This window comes from Trichechus manatus, unplaced genomic scaffold (assembly GCF_000243295.1).
Source record: "Trichechus manatus latirostris isolate Lorelei unplaced genomic scaffold, TriManLat1.0 scaffold00148, whole genome shotgun sequence".
In the NCBI taxonomy this organism is placed as follows: Eukaryota; Metazoa; Chordata; class Mammalia; order Sirenia; family Trichechidae; genus Trichechus; species Trichechus manatus.
Window position 1 is genome coordinate 3,996,807 of NW_004444084.1, and position 14,484 is coordinate 4,011,290.

The window sequence follows — 14,484 nt, forward strand, 5'->3', positions numbered from 1 at the left end:
AACTCATCCCCAGGAAGAACACAGCAGAGGTACCTGGGTCCTTTAAAATGCTATACCGGTATTTGCTCTGAGCTGTTGTCTGTTGATGTTGTTAGGTGCCGCGCTGTCGAGTTGGTTCCAATTCATAGACACCCCATGTACAACAGAACAAAACACTGCCTGATCCTGTGCCATCCTCACAATCTTTGTTATGTTTGAGTTGATTGTTGCAGCCACTGTGTAAATCTATCTTGTTGAGGGTCTTCCTCTTCTTTGCTGACCCTCTGCTTTACCAAGCATGATGTCCTTCTCCAGGGACTGGTCTCTCCTGATAACACGTCCAAAGTATGTAAGACAAAGTCTCACCATCCTCCCTTCTGAGGAGCATTCTGCCTGTACTTCTTCTGGAAGTCCGTGGTATGTTCAGTATTCTTCTCCAACACACATTTCAAATACATCAACTCTTCTTTGTTCTTTCTTATTCACTGTTCAGCTTTCACATGCATATGAAGCAACTGAAATACGTAGCCTTGGGTCAGGTGCACCTTAGTCCTCAAAGTGACATCTTTGCTTTTTAACACTTTAAAGAGGTCTTTTGCTGCTGTCATTTAAGAAGTGTTAAAAATACCACACAGGATCATAGATCCTGTACAATACTTCCTTCCAGAACTTGATAGCAGCTAAATTCACTGATGGGGAGATAAGCCTATTCTACTAAAGAAAGGGATAGGCGTGAGTTTTGAAAGGAAAAGATGTGGCAGACTAGAGAACTATACTGACATAAAAAGAAAAGTCTAACAATGGCAGGAGCTACAGAATCAAAGAAAGAAGGAGAAAGGCAGTGCCCTAAGGAAACTGGAGGGCTAACAAAGAGGGTCATCTCTGAACTCCCTAGAAAAGACAGGGGACTCCAAGGGTTTGTAATTCACTTGATGGTATTCAATGGAAGCTTAGAATCAAAGACCTTTGTGATCTGACACAGGCCTGAGATCATCCCCACTTGCCCTTCTGCTGGCGTGTTGTTCTAGTTACCAAACCTGGTGTGGCTGGCAGATAATGGAGAAATTAATGGATCCCCTGATGGTAGAACAAAATTTATCATGAACATCCTAATATAAATACTAATTAGTGACTGCCTGGTAACCAGTCTCTCAGACTCCAACTTTTCACATTGCTCATAAACTGTCTCCTTAAAATACAGATTGAAGACACAGCCGTCTATGTGAGTATAATGTCCTGGTTAGGAGCATATGCATTAGAGCCAGACTGCCTGGGTTCAATCCCTGCTCTGCTATTTACGACCTGTCTAATCCCAGGAAATTACCTTACTTGCTCTGTTCCTCATATTAGTAATATGAGGATGAAAATCACAACTCTATCTCACAGAGCTGTTGTAAAGATTACTAAATGTATGTGAGCTGCCTAGAATACTGCCTGACATACAAAGTGCTCAATATCTATTATATCTTGAGCATCATTATTACGATTATTAAACAAAACAATTCCTTGGCATGGAACAAGACTCTTAATTTTTCAGCCCCAGCAGAATATTTCTTGCCTCATTTCTCATTAATTCCTCCTTCATCTTCCATTTACATATACATACTAAGCTATAGACCAGTGTTTATTCATATGGTGGGTCACGACACACTGGTAGGCTATAAATCAATTTCATGGGTTATAACCAGCATTTTTTTTAAAAAAAATGAAATAGATTACAGTAGAGTAGAATAGAAAATACCAGAATACACCACTTATAGTAATGGAAGTATTTTTTCTTGAAATTTAGCACACATATTCACTGAACTACAAAATAAAATGCATTTCATAGTATGGTTCATGTTTAAAAAACAAAAAGTTTAAAGGTCACTGCTAAACCCATTACCATCTAGTCAATTCCAACTCATAGTGGCCCTATAGGACAGAGCAGAACTGCCCTATAGCGTTTCCAAGAAGTGGCTGGTGGATTTGAACTGCTGACCTTTGGGTTAGCAGCCAAACACTTAACCACTGCAACACCAGGCTCCTCAAGCTTCTAAAATACATCATAAATTTTTTACACCACTATAATTCTTTCATACCTAGTCCTCTCTTTTGCCTGGGCTGCCCTATATCCTTTCACTGACTGGCAAATTCCTACCAAGCTTTAAAGTGTACCTGCTGAATGGCAAAAGCTCACAGGAGCCTCTGCCAGCCTCCCTTGATTATTAGGTCAAGTGAATTATTCCTTCCACTTCAGCTACAACACTTAATCCCATCCCACCATAATTTTCGTTCCTCACAGGTTTCTCCTGTTATACTGTGAGCTTAATGAGGGCAGGGTAATATACTATTTTTGTGTCCCAAGCCCTAGCAACATTTCTGGTACACATCATATCAATACTGTCCAGTTGAATGTAATCAATCACTTAGACGAGACTGACGATGGCTTGCAAATCAAATTTCTAACAACTCAAAGCTGGGAAGGGAGGAGGAGGAGGTAGAGGAGAGACTGTCTATATATCAGGGGATCAAATCTAGAAGCCAAAAGATCTCATTACTTTAGAACGAAAACACTGAACTGTAGTAAAATGTCTCACCCTCAAATCCAAAAAAGTCTACTAGGCAAGTATGGGATCAAAGAGTTGTACCTCAATAGCAACAGAGATTTCATTTACCTCTAACTTTAATATGAATAAACGCTGTGATGTGATTAGTGAAAATGCAAATGATTTTACTGTTCAGTATCCATACTTCTTTTTTTTTTTAAATGCTATTGCTGACCAAACACTGTTTGGGACTGCCTATTCAATTTTGACAACCAAGCTTTAACAAGAACATTGAAAAACTGGAGCCGTTGATAGAAAACAGAGTTTGGTGAGTTGAAATAGTAACATATTAAGACTACCTGAAGGTTTAACAGGGATGTTCAGCAAACACTGAAGCTTCCTGGTGGATACTGGCTCTGGCATACTGAGCATATGGATGATCAGTACATTTTGTTGGTAGACTACACATGGAGTTTTTTTGTATTTCAGATGTAATACATGGTTTTAGTCGATTTTGTAGGGGAAGCAGTCTGAGGTTCTTCATAGTTTGATTTTTTAATCTACATAAGTTTCCTAAGTATTTAATTCACTGATTCATAGGTTTAAGAGGGCTTTCAATTACTTCAATATGTATTATAAAGTTTGAATACCAATTTAACTTATACAGAATGTAAAGGAGAATAATAGGGATATGCCTATTAAAACAAGGACATCTTATTTAAGACATCCTTAAAATTCAAATGTTGGCATAATTCATTTACATGAAACAACCCAAAGAAGGAATTACGAAGTATGAGAATTTAAAACATTTTATAAAAATGAGTTTGGAAAATCCTTCATCTTTTTTCCTAGATCACTTGTGATAATAAACTCTGATAGTTTTTAGTGCTTTCTCAACAACCAACTATTTACAGCATACAATTAAATATAGGATAGGTTGACTCACAGTTGTCATTTTATCAGAGTATGGGGCCCCTGGTTAATATCAGATGATGTGTACTATAAACCCACCTAACCTGATATTTCATCTTTCCTGTCCTCAGAGAACTTAAAATGTACTCCTGTTTGTAACTTGCTTTGAATTCCAAAATGCATATGTGAAATAGAATGTGTACAATTTTATTGAGTTCTTGTTTGAGTTTTCCACAGATGTCAATAGAAAGTCTCTGAAGTATTTCAGAATATTTATAAACAATTTAAATTAAGAAAAAAAAATCACCAATAGCTTCTCAACCACTCCAAGGCTTATAGGAAAGGCAGTGATCCTGAACAAAGAAGTTGTAAGAAAAAGTATTGTCAAGTGTATAGTAAAGCTCAGTGCCAAACTACATCTTGCAAAACACATTTACAAGCATAAGTTCTCACACAGCAAATTCTCCTGTAGCAAAGCAGCCAGTAAATGTGATGCAGGAAAAAAAAATTATCTACAAATAAAAACATCTACTCTTGAACCAAGTAAACCACACCCTGTTATCTAAAGGAGATACAAAGTTCACAGTGAAAATGTGCTCTGCAAACAGGCTCCAAATGGAGGTTCCTTAACTATTCACTACTGTCCCTACTGAAAGGAAGAGAACTCAAAAATCAGATTTACTACAAGTAACTGGATACAAAGACAGCTTCATTACAAGGAAACTGGTTTGTTTCCCAGTGAAGTAGACTGACTACTGAAGAATCAAAATGATCTTACTGTGTAGCAAAGTTTCACTCTCAAGATCTCTCAGTATAGATTTCAGAGATTACATTTGTGAGGTCCACGGTATTTCATAATCCATTTCTATTTATATATGGCACTTATAAACTGTATTTAAAAAAAATTAAGAGATATATTTAACCTAAGAAATTAGCATAAGTATCTTTTATAAAAATATAATTTATGGGGAAGTTTAAAATGTTTCCTAAATATTGGTCTTTAGTCATCAACATAAGAACTATTAGGACAGGAAACAATGATGATCTTATCTACAGTTTAGTGTAATGAAATTATAAGAGCTTAGTTGCCTATAAGGACATAACAGCCACTTAGTAAAGCTATTATACACACACGCGCGCGCGCGCGCACAGACATACACATCATACACATTTAACATGTAATGATGTATTATGTATAATATATAAAACTGAATTAAATGGAAAACTGTTCAGCAGAATGACTTTGGATTATGTCCTTACCTAAAATTCTAACCCTAACGGAGGTTCAACTTTTCCACTGACTGGAAACCTCTGAAATGTACATAAAAACATGATACCTCAGTAAGAACCAATCAGTAATTTTTAAAACATGTAGAGACACTGAACGGAACTATACCTGTCAAAAACAGAGACAGCTACTGACTCACTGTCTGCAGGGGATGTGATGTAGTTTGTTTGTCCAGTGGTGGCAATGGATCAACTAGGGCTGATAGTTACATCACATGGATGTTGTAAGGATGGTAGAAACACATTACAGCCTACAAAAAAGGCCCATGTTCTCATAAAGGAGACAGGTATGGTATGGTGCCTCAATTACTAAATTAGCTATCAGAGGCTTGGGTTCAAGTCCTAGGTAGTGTACATGTTACCTCTGGGTTGTCCATCAATGTCACCTGATCCTTCTGAGTCTCAGGTTACATATCTGAAAAAATGATATCTCCTACTTCGTAAAGCTGTTATATGTAACAGCACTCCATAAGTTATACAGAGTTATTAATTATACCTAAAGTCAAACCTACTGCCATTGAGTAGATTCCAGCTCATAGCAACCCTATAGGACAGAGTAGAACTGCCCCCTACGGTTTCCAAGGAGTGGCTGGTGGATTCAAACTGCTGACCTTTCAGTTAGCAGCCACGCTTAACCACTGCGCCACCAGGGCTCCTATTAATAATAGTTAATGTCAGTAAACGCCTTCTTGTTTGGTATTCCTGGTAAAGCACAACTTTATCAATGTTCAGTAATTATGACATTTGTCTCTATCCATGAAACAAAATGAAGCAAACTAACCTAATGACGACAGACTTTGTCATTATTACAGTAATACTCTGGCTAAGGACAGAAACTATTTAATAGCAGCAATCACTATTAATGATAAAATAATATCAGTTAACATTTTAGTGCTTGTTATGTGAAAGAAATTATGCTTAAGTTCACATTCTAGTAAGTATAAGTGCCAAGTTTTGATCTCAGGTTCCTCTGATGCTAAAGAACTTTCTGACAAATACTACAAGACATTAATTATCTCCCTCTCCAAATGAGCCATTTTAAGAAAAAGAAAAATGAATTACTATTTCTTAAGCACTAGGCATGTACTGCTGCTATTAAAGGATTCTATATATATCTCACTTCTGTTCAAAATCTAGCTCTATGCCTTATTAATTATCTCAGCCAATTTGCTTAACTTCTCTATCTTGGTTTCTTATCTATAAAATGAGCTTAATAGTTGGCTTATCTAATAGGATGGTTTTAAGGACTAAATGAATTTACATGTAAAGTGCATAGGGAAGTTCTTGGTTAACTATTATTAGAAGAGTTAATTTATTATTTTAAAAAATGATCAAATAACAGAAAATCAGTATTTCTGCAGCCCTATATATGTAAGTTAAACAGAGTCCCTGGGTGGTGCAAACAGTTAAGCACTCGACTACTAACCAAAAGGTTAGTGGTTCAAACCTACCCAGAGGCACCTCGGAATAAAGGCCTGGTGATCTGCTTCTGAAACGTCACAGCCTTGAAAACTCTAGGGAGTACAGTTCTACTCTGACACACTCGAGGTCATCATGGCTCAGAATCAATTCGGTAGCAACTGGGTTGGTTTATATACAATAAGTAAGTTCCACTGACAGAAATTACAATAAAGGAAATCGTTTAAGTAGTTTCAAAACAACTATCAAATAGCTTATAGTTTGCCCAGAGAATTTGGGTCCATATATAGTCCTTGACAGAGCCTCTATCTGTAAGAAAGCAGCACATGAAAGCCCATTCCTGACTATTCTCTACAGGATCTGTTGGTAATAGGAAGAAAAGTTAGATGATGTACTAAACCCATAACTTGACCCAGTAAAGCATGTCTTTTGGATTGTTCTCATCATAACTCCAAAATATTAAACAATAAATTAGATAGATAGTTCAGGTGAGAGTCAAAGAGTGTATAACTTGGAATAAGTAAAGCATTTGTAATCCTAGATTCTCGAAGCCATTTGAGACAACAAATTTGACTACAGGCATTTATCACATGAAGAAAATCTAAGGCTGCAACAGGAATTAATTGTGACAACTCTTCACAGGTTTTTAGAGACTACATACTAAAATTACACGTGCAAGTCATGTTTAAAAATAATAAATGTTTAAAGACAAGACCAATGCCTAATATGGATAGCGCAAAGCGACAAGAATTATCAGGTTCCATTTACAGTTTTCAGTATGAATTCAACGTAAAGAAAATCAAGTTCCATTTTGAAATGCTTAATACTGTATTGCTGTTTTCTGTATTAAAACAAAAGAAGAATGTTCATATGTTATTTATTAAAGTCTTATTAAAAATAAAAACCAAGTCTTGAAAAATATTTCCCATAGAAATGAAAATGTATCTTCTAACTTTTATGGGTAGAATTTCTCAAGTCTCTTTTATCTTGAATGAAACAAGCTAGTGTTAAGTGCCTACTGTGTACTGGGGACTCCAGGCACTATGGGGAATTTCAAGGACAAGGGAAACATGTCAACTAGGCTTGATTCAAGGTGACTGAGTTTAGGCATATTTGAAATATTTTCATAATGAAGATACATTTCACACTAAATCATTTCTTTGCCAACTGGAAATAAAATTAAACATTTCACCCAAAAAAAAGTATTCTGAAAAGTAGCATGGAGGAGTCAAAAGACTGGTGATCCGAGGAATTGAGTTTTAGTCCTCACTTTGTCACCAACAAGCTACTCAGTCTGTTTTTTCACATGTGGAAAATGAGCCTTTGGCCTCATTAAAGTCTCTTAAAATACATAATAGTTTGGTATAGTCCCTGGGTGGTGCAAATAGTTAAGCACTCGACTACTAGCTGAAAGGTTAGCAGTTCAAACCCATCCAGAGGTGCCTCAAAAGACAGGCCTGGAGATCTGCTTCCAAAAGGTCATAGCCTTGAAAACCCTATGGAACAGTTCTACTCTGCACACATGGGGTCACCATGAGTCAGACCTGACTCATTGGCAACTGGTTTATTTTTGGCATAACAACAACATATATATATATATGTTCAACACACATACAGTTTTTACATAATGCATTTGTCTGATTAAGAACTCAGATACAAGCTCTACTTATATTGCCTGTATCAGCCAATACACACAGGAACAGACTGTGAAAAGTGTGGAAATAACTTACAACTGATTCCACTTTAGGGGGCAAGGAGGAGACTTCTAATACAATTACTGAAAAATAACTGTCAATTTATGCAAAAAGTATGAAAAGAAAGATATGATTCATCTTGTGCTGTAATAATGCCACTCTGGATATATTCAAATAGTGGAATTTCTAGCTGGCTTTAATTGTTCTAAACTGTTGCTGTCCATTCATTTTCTAAAATTTAAACCGGTGATGTGTCAGAAAGTGACCTAAAGAAACCAAACATTCAGTCTAGCCATATGGCACATGTAATATGTCTGACCTGCAATACAATTCCATTCTGCGAAGACCATCAGACAAAGAACCTTTGAATAAATACACTCTTGACAACTGTTTATAGATAATCCTTCTAATCTCCAGCTATTCAAAAGCAGGACCCATCCCTTTCTGTCCCTCAGTTCAACGACCCCATCATTAATCTTTTCTACCGCCTCTCACAGATGAGCGATGTTTCTTTCCCACAACTCACTGAAGGCCTCCCCTTCCACAGCACAGTATCAGGTGTCTCAGAGCTCCACAGAACACACTACAAAGGAAATGTCTGTGGTCCATGGACGTTATCCACTGCAGTTAAATAGTATCATCTGGTTGTGAGAAGAGGTCCACCTTGACTCAGCAGTTTCCACTCTGCCTGTGTGGACTAAGCGGAGGAGGTCCTGACTACAGTGGAAGATTTTGCACTTAACTGATATCCCTGCCTTCCAGCTAGCTAATCGGTCTGAACACACTTAATGGAAAACCTCCACTGCAAAGACTGTGAAATGCTGCAGTGTCATCTGTACAATTAAATTTATGTACCAAGTAAGAAAATATCTGATTCAAACAGGGAGCAAAATAGTGGAAAAATAAATACTTTCAAATATTTTTATTCCTCCCAAGATGTTTCCACAGTACCAAAAGAAAATTGAACTATACATATATTTCAGAAGAGAATGCCTGTTTGCAATTCACTATTCTGTTTACTAAACAAGGATGACTTTGTAGCTTAGAAACAATTTAGAACAAAGAGCACCAAGCAGACAAAATACACAGAACCACCACCAAAAGACTAAGTGTAGTAACTTTCATGCTCAAGATTTCACCTGCTTCATTTTACCACAAGTTTAACCGCCCCTGTTAAAAAACCCATTGCCGTTGAGTCGATTCTGACTCATAGCAACCCTACAGGACAGAGGAGAACTCCCCCATCGGGTTCCCAAAGCTGTAATCTTTACGGAAGCAGACTGTCACATCTTTCTCCTGTAGAATGGCTGGTGGGTTCGAACTGCTGAGCTTTGGGTTAACCACTATGCCAACAGAGCTCCTTTTAACCTCCCCATGAGGTGGCAAAGACATAGTATGTGTTGTGTGTTCTTTGTTTTTCTGTCCAGGAATCGGGATGTTTAAAAAAAAAGGTATTACTGACCCTGAAACTCAAACTTTAACTAACCTAAATCTTCAGATAAGAAAAGAATAATCCACACACAAATGAAATCTAGTTCTCTAGAGGGGCCAAAAAAACTTGTATTACACCAAATTAGTAAAAGAATTTTTCACGAAGCTCTTTAATTTAATTTTATAAAAAATACCTGGACAAAGTGAAGTATTGTACATTGAGGTTCTGAAGTAAAATGGCTTGGTTTCAGGTCCACATTCTGCCACTTTCTACTTCTGTGATATAGTGCAGGTTACCTCATAATTTTCCACATTTAAAGCTGATGAAATACCAGCAGCCACCTCAGTTACTTGTGAGGAATAAGTTAAGTCACAGATGTAATAGTTCTGTGAAGTCCCTGCCACATAGCTCTCAAGATAGATCAGCTATTATTATGTTGAAAAGATTTTCTTTGTTATGGGATGTCACATACTTGTAATTTTCTTCTTTCTTCTGACAATTCCTTCTCACCCTCCTTAGCTGTCTTATCCTTCTGTCTCCAAACATTAAATGCTGGGAGTTCTCAGGTTATTAGTCCTAGATCTTCTCGTTCTATTCTTTCCCAGGGGAAAATGTCATTTACTCCCAGGACTTTAATTCACACTTATAGGACAATAATTCTAACTTAGGTCTTAATACACCAGCCAACTCAACATTTCTACTTTGATTTCTCAGAGGAACCATAAATTCAATATGTCTAAAACTGAACTCACCATCTTTGCCATCAAACATAAATGTTGCCTATCTCAATAAGTAGCTCCAACAACTACCCAGTTATGGAACTTGGAACTCTCAGGGTCATCCCTGAAACCTCCCTATTCCTCACTTCACAGTAGGTAACCTATTTCCTCTTCTTTCCATTTTACCTCTGAAATAGTCCTCATACCTCCCTTTGTTTCCACAGTCATTGTCACCTTCTGAGTCTAAAAACTAGTTGCCATCGAGTCACTTCCCACTCATGGTGAACCCATTGTGTCAGAGTAGAACTGTATTCCATCTGATTTTCAACAGCTGATTTTTTAGAAGTATATTGCCAAGTCTTTCTTCCAAGGTGCCTATGAGTGGACTTGAACTTCCAACTTTTTGGTTAATGGACAAACGAATCAACTGCATCACCCAAAGACTCCTCTAGAGCCACTATGAATTCCTGCCTCCAACAGGCTCACAGGCAGTTTTGTCTCCTCCAATCCATGAATGATATGGCAGCCAGAGTAATATTTAAAAATACACATATAAAACCCTGCTCACAACTTTTCTATGGCTTATCAATGCCTTTAGGATAAGTAATAAAATATTACGAATCCTTTATAAAGCTATACATGTGGCCTCTGCTCCCCTGGCATTCAATATTCCAAACATATTGGACCTCTTTCCTTTTGTCTTAGTCATCTAGTGCTGCTCTAACAGAAATACCACAAGTGGATAGTTTTAACAAAGAGAAGTTTATTCTCTCACAGTCTAGTAGGCTACAAGTCTAAATTCAGGGCATCAGATCCAGGGAAAGGCCTTCTCTCTCTGTCGGCACCAGAGGAAGGTCCTTGTTATCAGTCTTCCCTTGGTCTGGGAGCATCTCGGTGCAGGAACCTCAGGTCCAAAGGATGCGCTCTGCTCCCGGTGATGCTTTCTTGGTGGTATGTGGTTCCCATATGTCTCTGCTCACTTCTCTCTTTTATATCTCAAAAGAGATTGGATTAAGACACTATCTAATCTTATAAACCTCTTCAGTATAACCTCATCATAGTGATAGAGTTTTCAACACATAAGGGAATCACATATAACCTCATCATAGTGATAGAGTTTACAACACATAAGGAAATCACATCAGATTTTCAAAATGGTACACAGTCATACAATACTGGGAATCATGACCCAGCCAAGTAGACAGGTATTTCTGGGGGGCACAATTCAATCGATGACACCTTTAAAATGCTCGAAAAGACTCTTTCCCCCTTTGTGGCCTTTCTTCATAGCCATTTTGTTCACACTTCTGGAATATTCTTCCCTTCCCACCCCTGCATCCCCATTCCTAGCTCTTTCTTCCTCTTCATTTAGGTCTTTGCTTAAGCAATACTTCCTCCAGAAGGCGTTTTCTGATATTCCAGACAAGGTCAGGTCCATCAATTACATGCTCTCAAAGCACCCTGCACTTTTGCATCACAATCCTCAGTGCATTTGTAATTACTTCAGTGTCTGTTTTCCACAAAAGATAATAAGGGATGTAAGTGCAGGGATCCTGTCTGTCTTGTTTACAGTTGTATCCCTTAATCTTATCAAACACCATGATAGCCACATGTGGCCAAACAAACCACGGTATCAATAAACATTTGCTGAATTGATTAATACAAAAATCGTTCTGATTTAATCTCTGCCTTACTAAATACTCACGATTGATGGGGGAATGCAAATAAAACTGTAATTCAAGGCCAGCTGTGACAGCTTTTTACATGATGTAAATATAAGGAGTAAAGATTGTATGAGAAGGAAAAAAAAACTTCTGGAAAGGAAATGGCTATAAGAAAAAGCCTCTATAAGGAAGACTTCTTTCTAGTACAGAGATATCAAATATGCCAAGGAGAGCTGGCAAGACTTCACCAAGTCGCCACTTGTTTATAAGGAATATCCAGGCACATTTAGGAATATTTAGGCAAATACATGGATACAGAGTCAGGGTCTATATAATGTAGAGACTGGTGAACAGACTATAATGCCTGGTGAGGATATACAGAAACATAGCAAACGGACAAGCTGTGGAGAGCTTTCATTGTTAGCATTAAACTGTCTCTTAAGGAGAACTATTGAAGGTTTCTTCATTGGAAGAGTGACATCATCAAAGACAGCAAAAATTTTTTAAAGAGATTAGGAAGGGAGTTTGGAGACCAGTTAGTAGGCTATTTCTCTACTTCAGATAGAAGTTAAAGAGGAAAGATGGAGAAATAATTTTGCAGTAGAATGGATAACACCGTTTGAATGGGTAAGGGGCATGCCATTAGCTAAATGGAAAACCAAAAGAGGAACGGAAGATGATGAGTTCTGGTTTGGAGTCTCTAACTCTTGTGTGCTTACATGATGCTGAGCAGGTGGTTAAAATGTAGATCTAAGAAAGAGAATGCAAGTAAATTATTAGGCTCAAGAAAATTTTGATTGGAATATGATCAATTAAACACTAATGCAAGCGAAGTGTTTATGATACATGTCTAAAGTTTTTCCACAAACCATCTTTACTGATGACAAAAAATACAAAGAATAATGTAAGTATGAATTTTCAATATACCCTGCACACAATTTTTATCTTATATAGGCATTAGGAACAAAGCTCAGCATAATTTTTCTATAACTTCACTCTCTTTTTAAAATAGTTCTTTGCTACAATTGTTGGGGTGGAAGGAACTGACTTATGCTGACTCCTTCTCTATTCAGCAGAAGAATAATATCTTTTATGTTTAAAAGAATTCTAGTCTTTGTAATAGGCTCTGTGCAAAATGTTAAAAATGACGTACAATCTTTTAAAAGGTCATTCTAATTTCGAATGTTAACATCTGAAATGAAGTCATTTCTAAGTATCAGAAGAGTATGTGAAGAATAATAAAACATAACACTTACTTTTGCTGCACCTATCTGTTCTTTTCGAAATTTCTCAAGTGGCGCAATTAATACATCATTAGCATTTTGAATCTGAAAATAAAAATGCACATAGATTACAATCTGTTTAATTTCATGTAAACAGTATTGAAAAGCAATGGTTCCCATATCCAACTCATTTAATATATACAGCTTTTGTTCTATTGTTTGCTTCTATAAAATGAAATTAAAAGACCTTACGTTTTGTATAGTGTTTTTGTGTTTTATAATTAAGTTGCTTTCACATATTATTTCATTTGATCCAAGTAGTAATATAAAATAATGTAAATAATATGAAAACAAGTGCATATGGTAAAATTTTCGTTTGAATATTAAATTTCTTACTCCTAGATTTAACTAAGAAGCAGCACATTGGATATTGTATTTACAAATACCTTTAATTATACTGGTTTAATGTAGTCAGTTCAAGCATCATTTTAAAATTGAACCATATAAAAGCTCTCCCACTCTACCACTAGACGGTTATTAACTTTACAGCTGCAAATAAAAAAAGGCTCATTTTTCCCTATTTAATCAGATTCCTTACACTCAGGATTTGCCCAAATGTTAGCATAATATTTCCAACCCAACTAAAATAGTATCTAATTTCATTTGCATGAAAAGAATTTTAGTCCCAAACTCCAAATCAAGTTTTACTTAAAATTCAAAATACATAAATCTCTTAAGATTGATCTGTAAGAATTTATCATGACGGAGGGGAGGTATAGGGGCCAGGGACTAAATGCAGGGAGATACGGATTTCTAAGGTCAACATTATGCTGGAAGGAAATCTTGAAATAACCTTTGGAAAACATTAAAAATAAAAAGTAGGCCCAGTTAACAAATACATGATTTGCTCCACCACTATGATAACTGAACATGCTCTATTATATACTCAGCAAATACTAAGGTGAAGAGAAAAACATACTTTAAAAATATATCACCCTATTTTAAAATATGGTAAAGGGTAGAGCAGTTCCTTGTACTATTCCTGCCACTTTTCCGGAAGCTTGAAATTGTATCAAAATTTTAAAATTTCAAAAAAGTTTTACTTTTATTAAACTGGTTAGTCTCTATTTAGGACTTATTTCTGAAGTTCCATATCTAAGTGCACAATGACAGTATACACAAAAAATAAAAACTATAGTGTTAATGCCTTCTTTGATTCTGTCATTCACCAATTTGCAGAAAAATGAGATGACAGATCTTGAAAAGAGGATCTGAAAGCCCGTGCTGAGAAAACATACAAAGTAGATCAATACTCTAAATCCTTTCAAAGACATTGGGGGTCAACTGTAGGTACCTCTGACATCCATCACCTAATTCCCATGTGTGAGCTCAGACAGGCATGCCTACAGATACACTATGCAGACGTCCTACTAGAGAAAGATGAGTGGAAACGGTAGTAAGGAGCTCCCTTTTAATCTCACTCTCTAAACCTTCTTTGCCCTCTTAAAACCTCAAATATAAATATACATATATATCCACCTAGCTTTTACAGGGGTAATAAATAGCTGATTCAGCCTTTAAAGGTAAATTTGCATACGGGGGAAAGGTAGCATCATGAACACTTCAG

At 36.6% G+C, this 14,484-nt stretch overlaps 1 protein-coding gene across 1 annotated transcript in view; it reads right to left on the reverse strand.

Annotated features, from left to right (window-relative positions):
- ARHGAP42 (Rho GTPase activating protein 42) overlaps positions 1 to 14,484 on the reverse strand; it is a 313,582-nt gene that overhangs the window by 111,287 nt on the left and 187,811 nt on the right. The window contains exon 4 of the mRNA XM_004385873.1: positions 12,891 to 12,962. Coding sequence (XP_004385930.1) covers positions 12,891 to 12,962 — 72 coding nt within the window. The remainder of the gene's footprint in view (positions 1 to 12,890; positions 12,963 to 14,484) is intronic.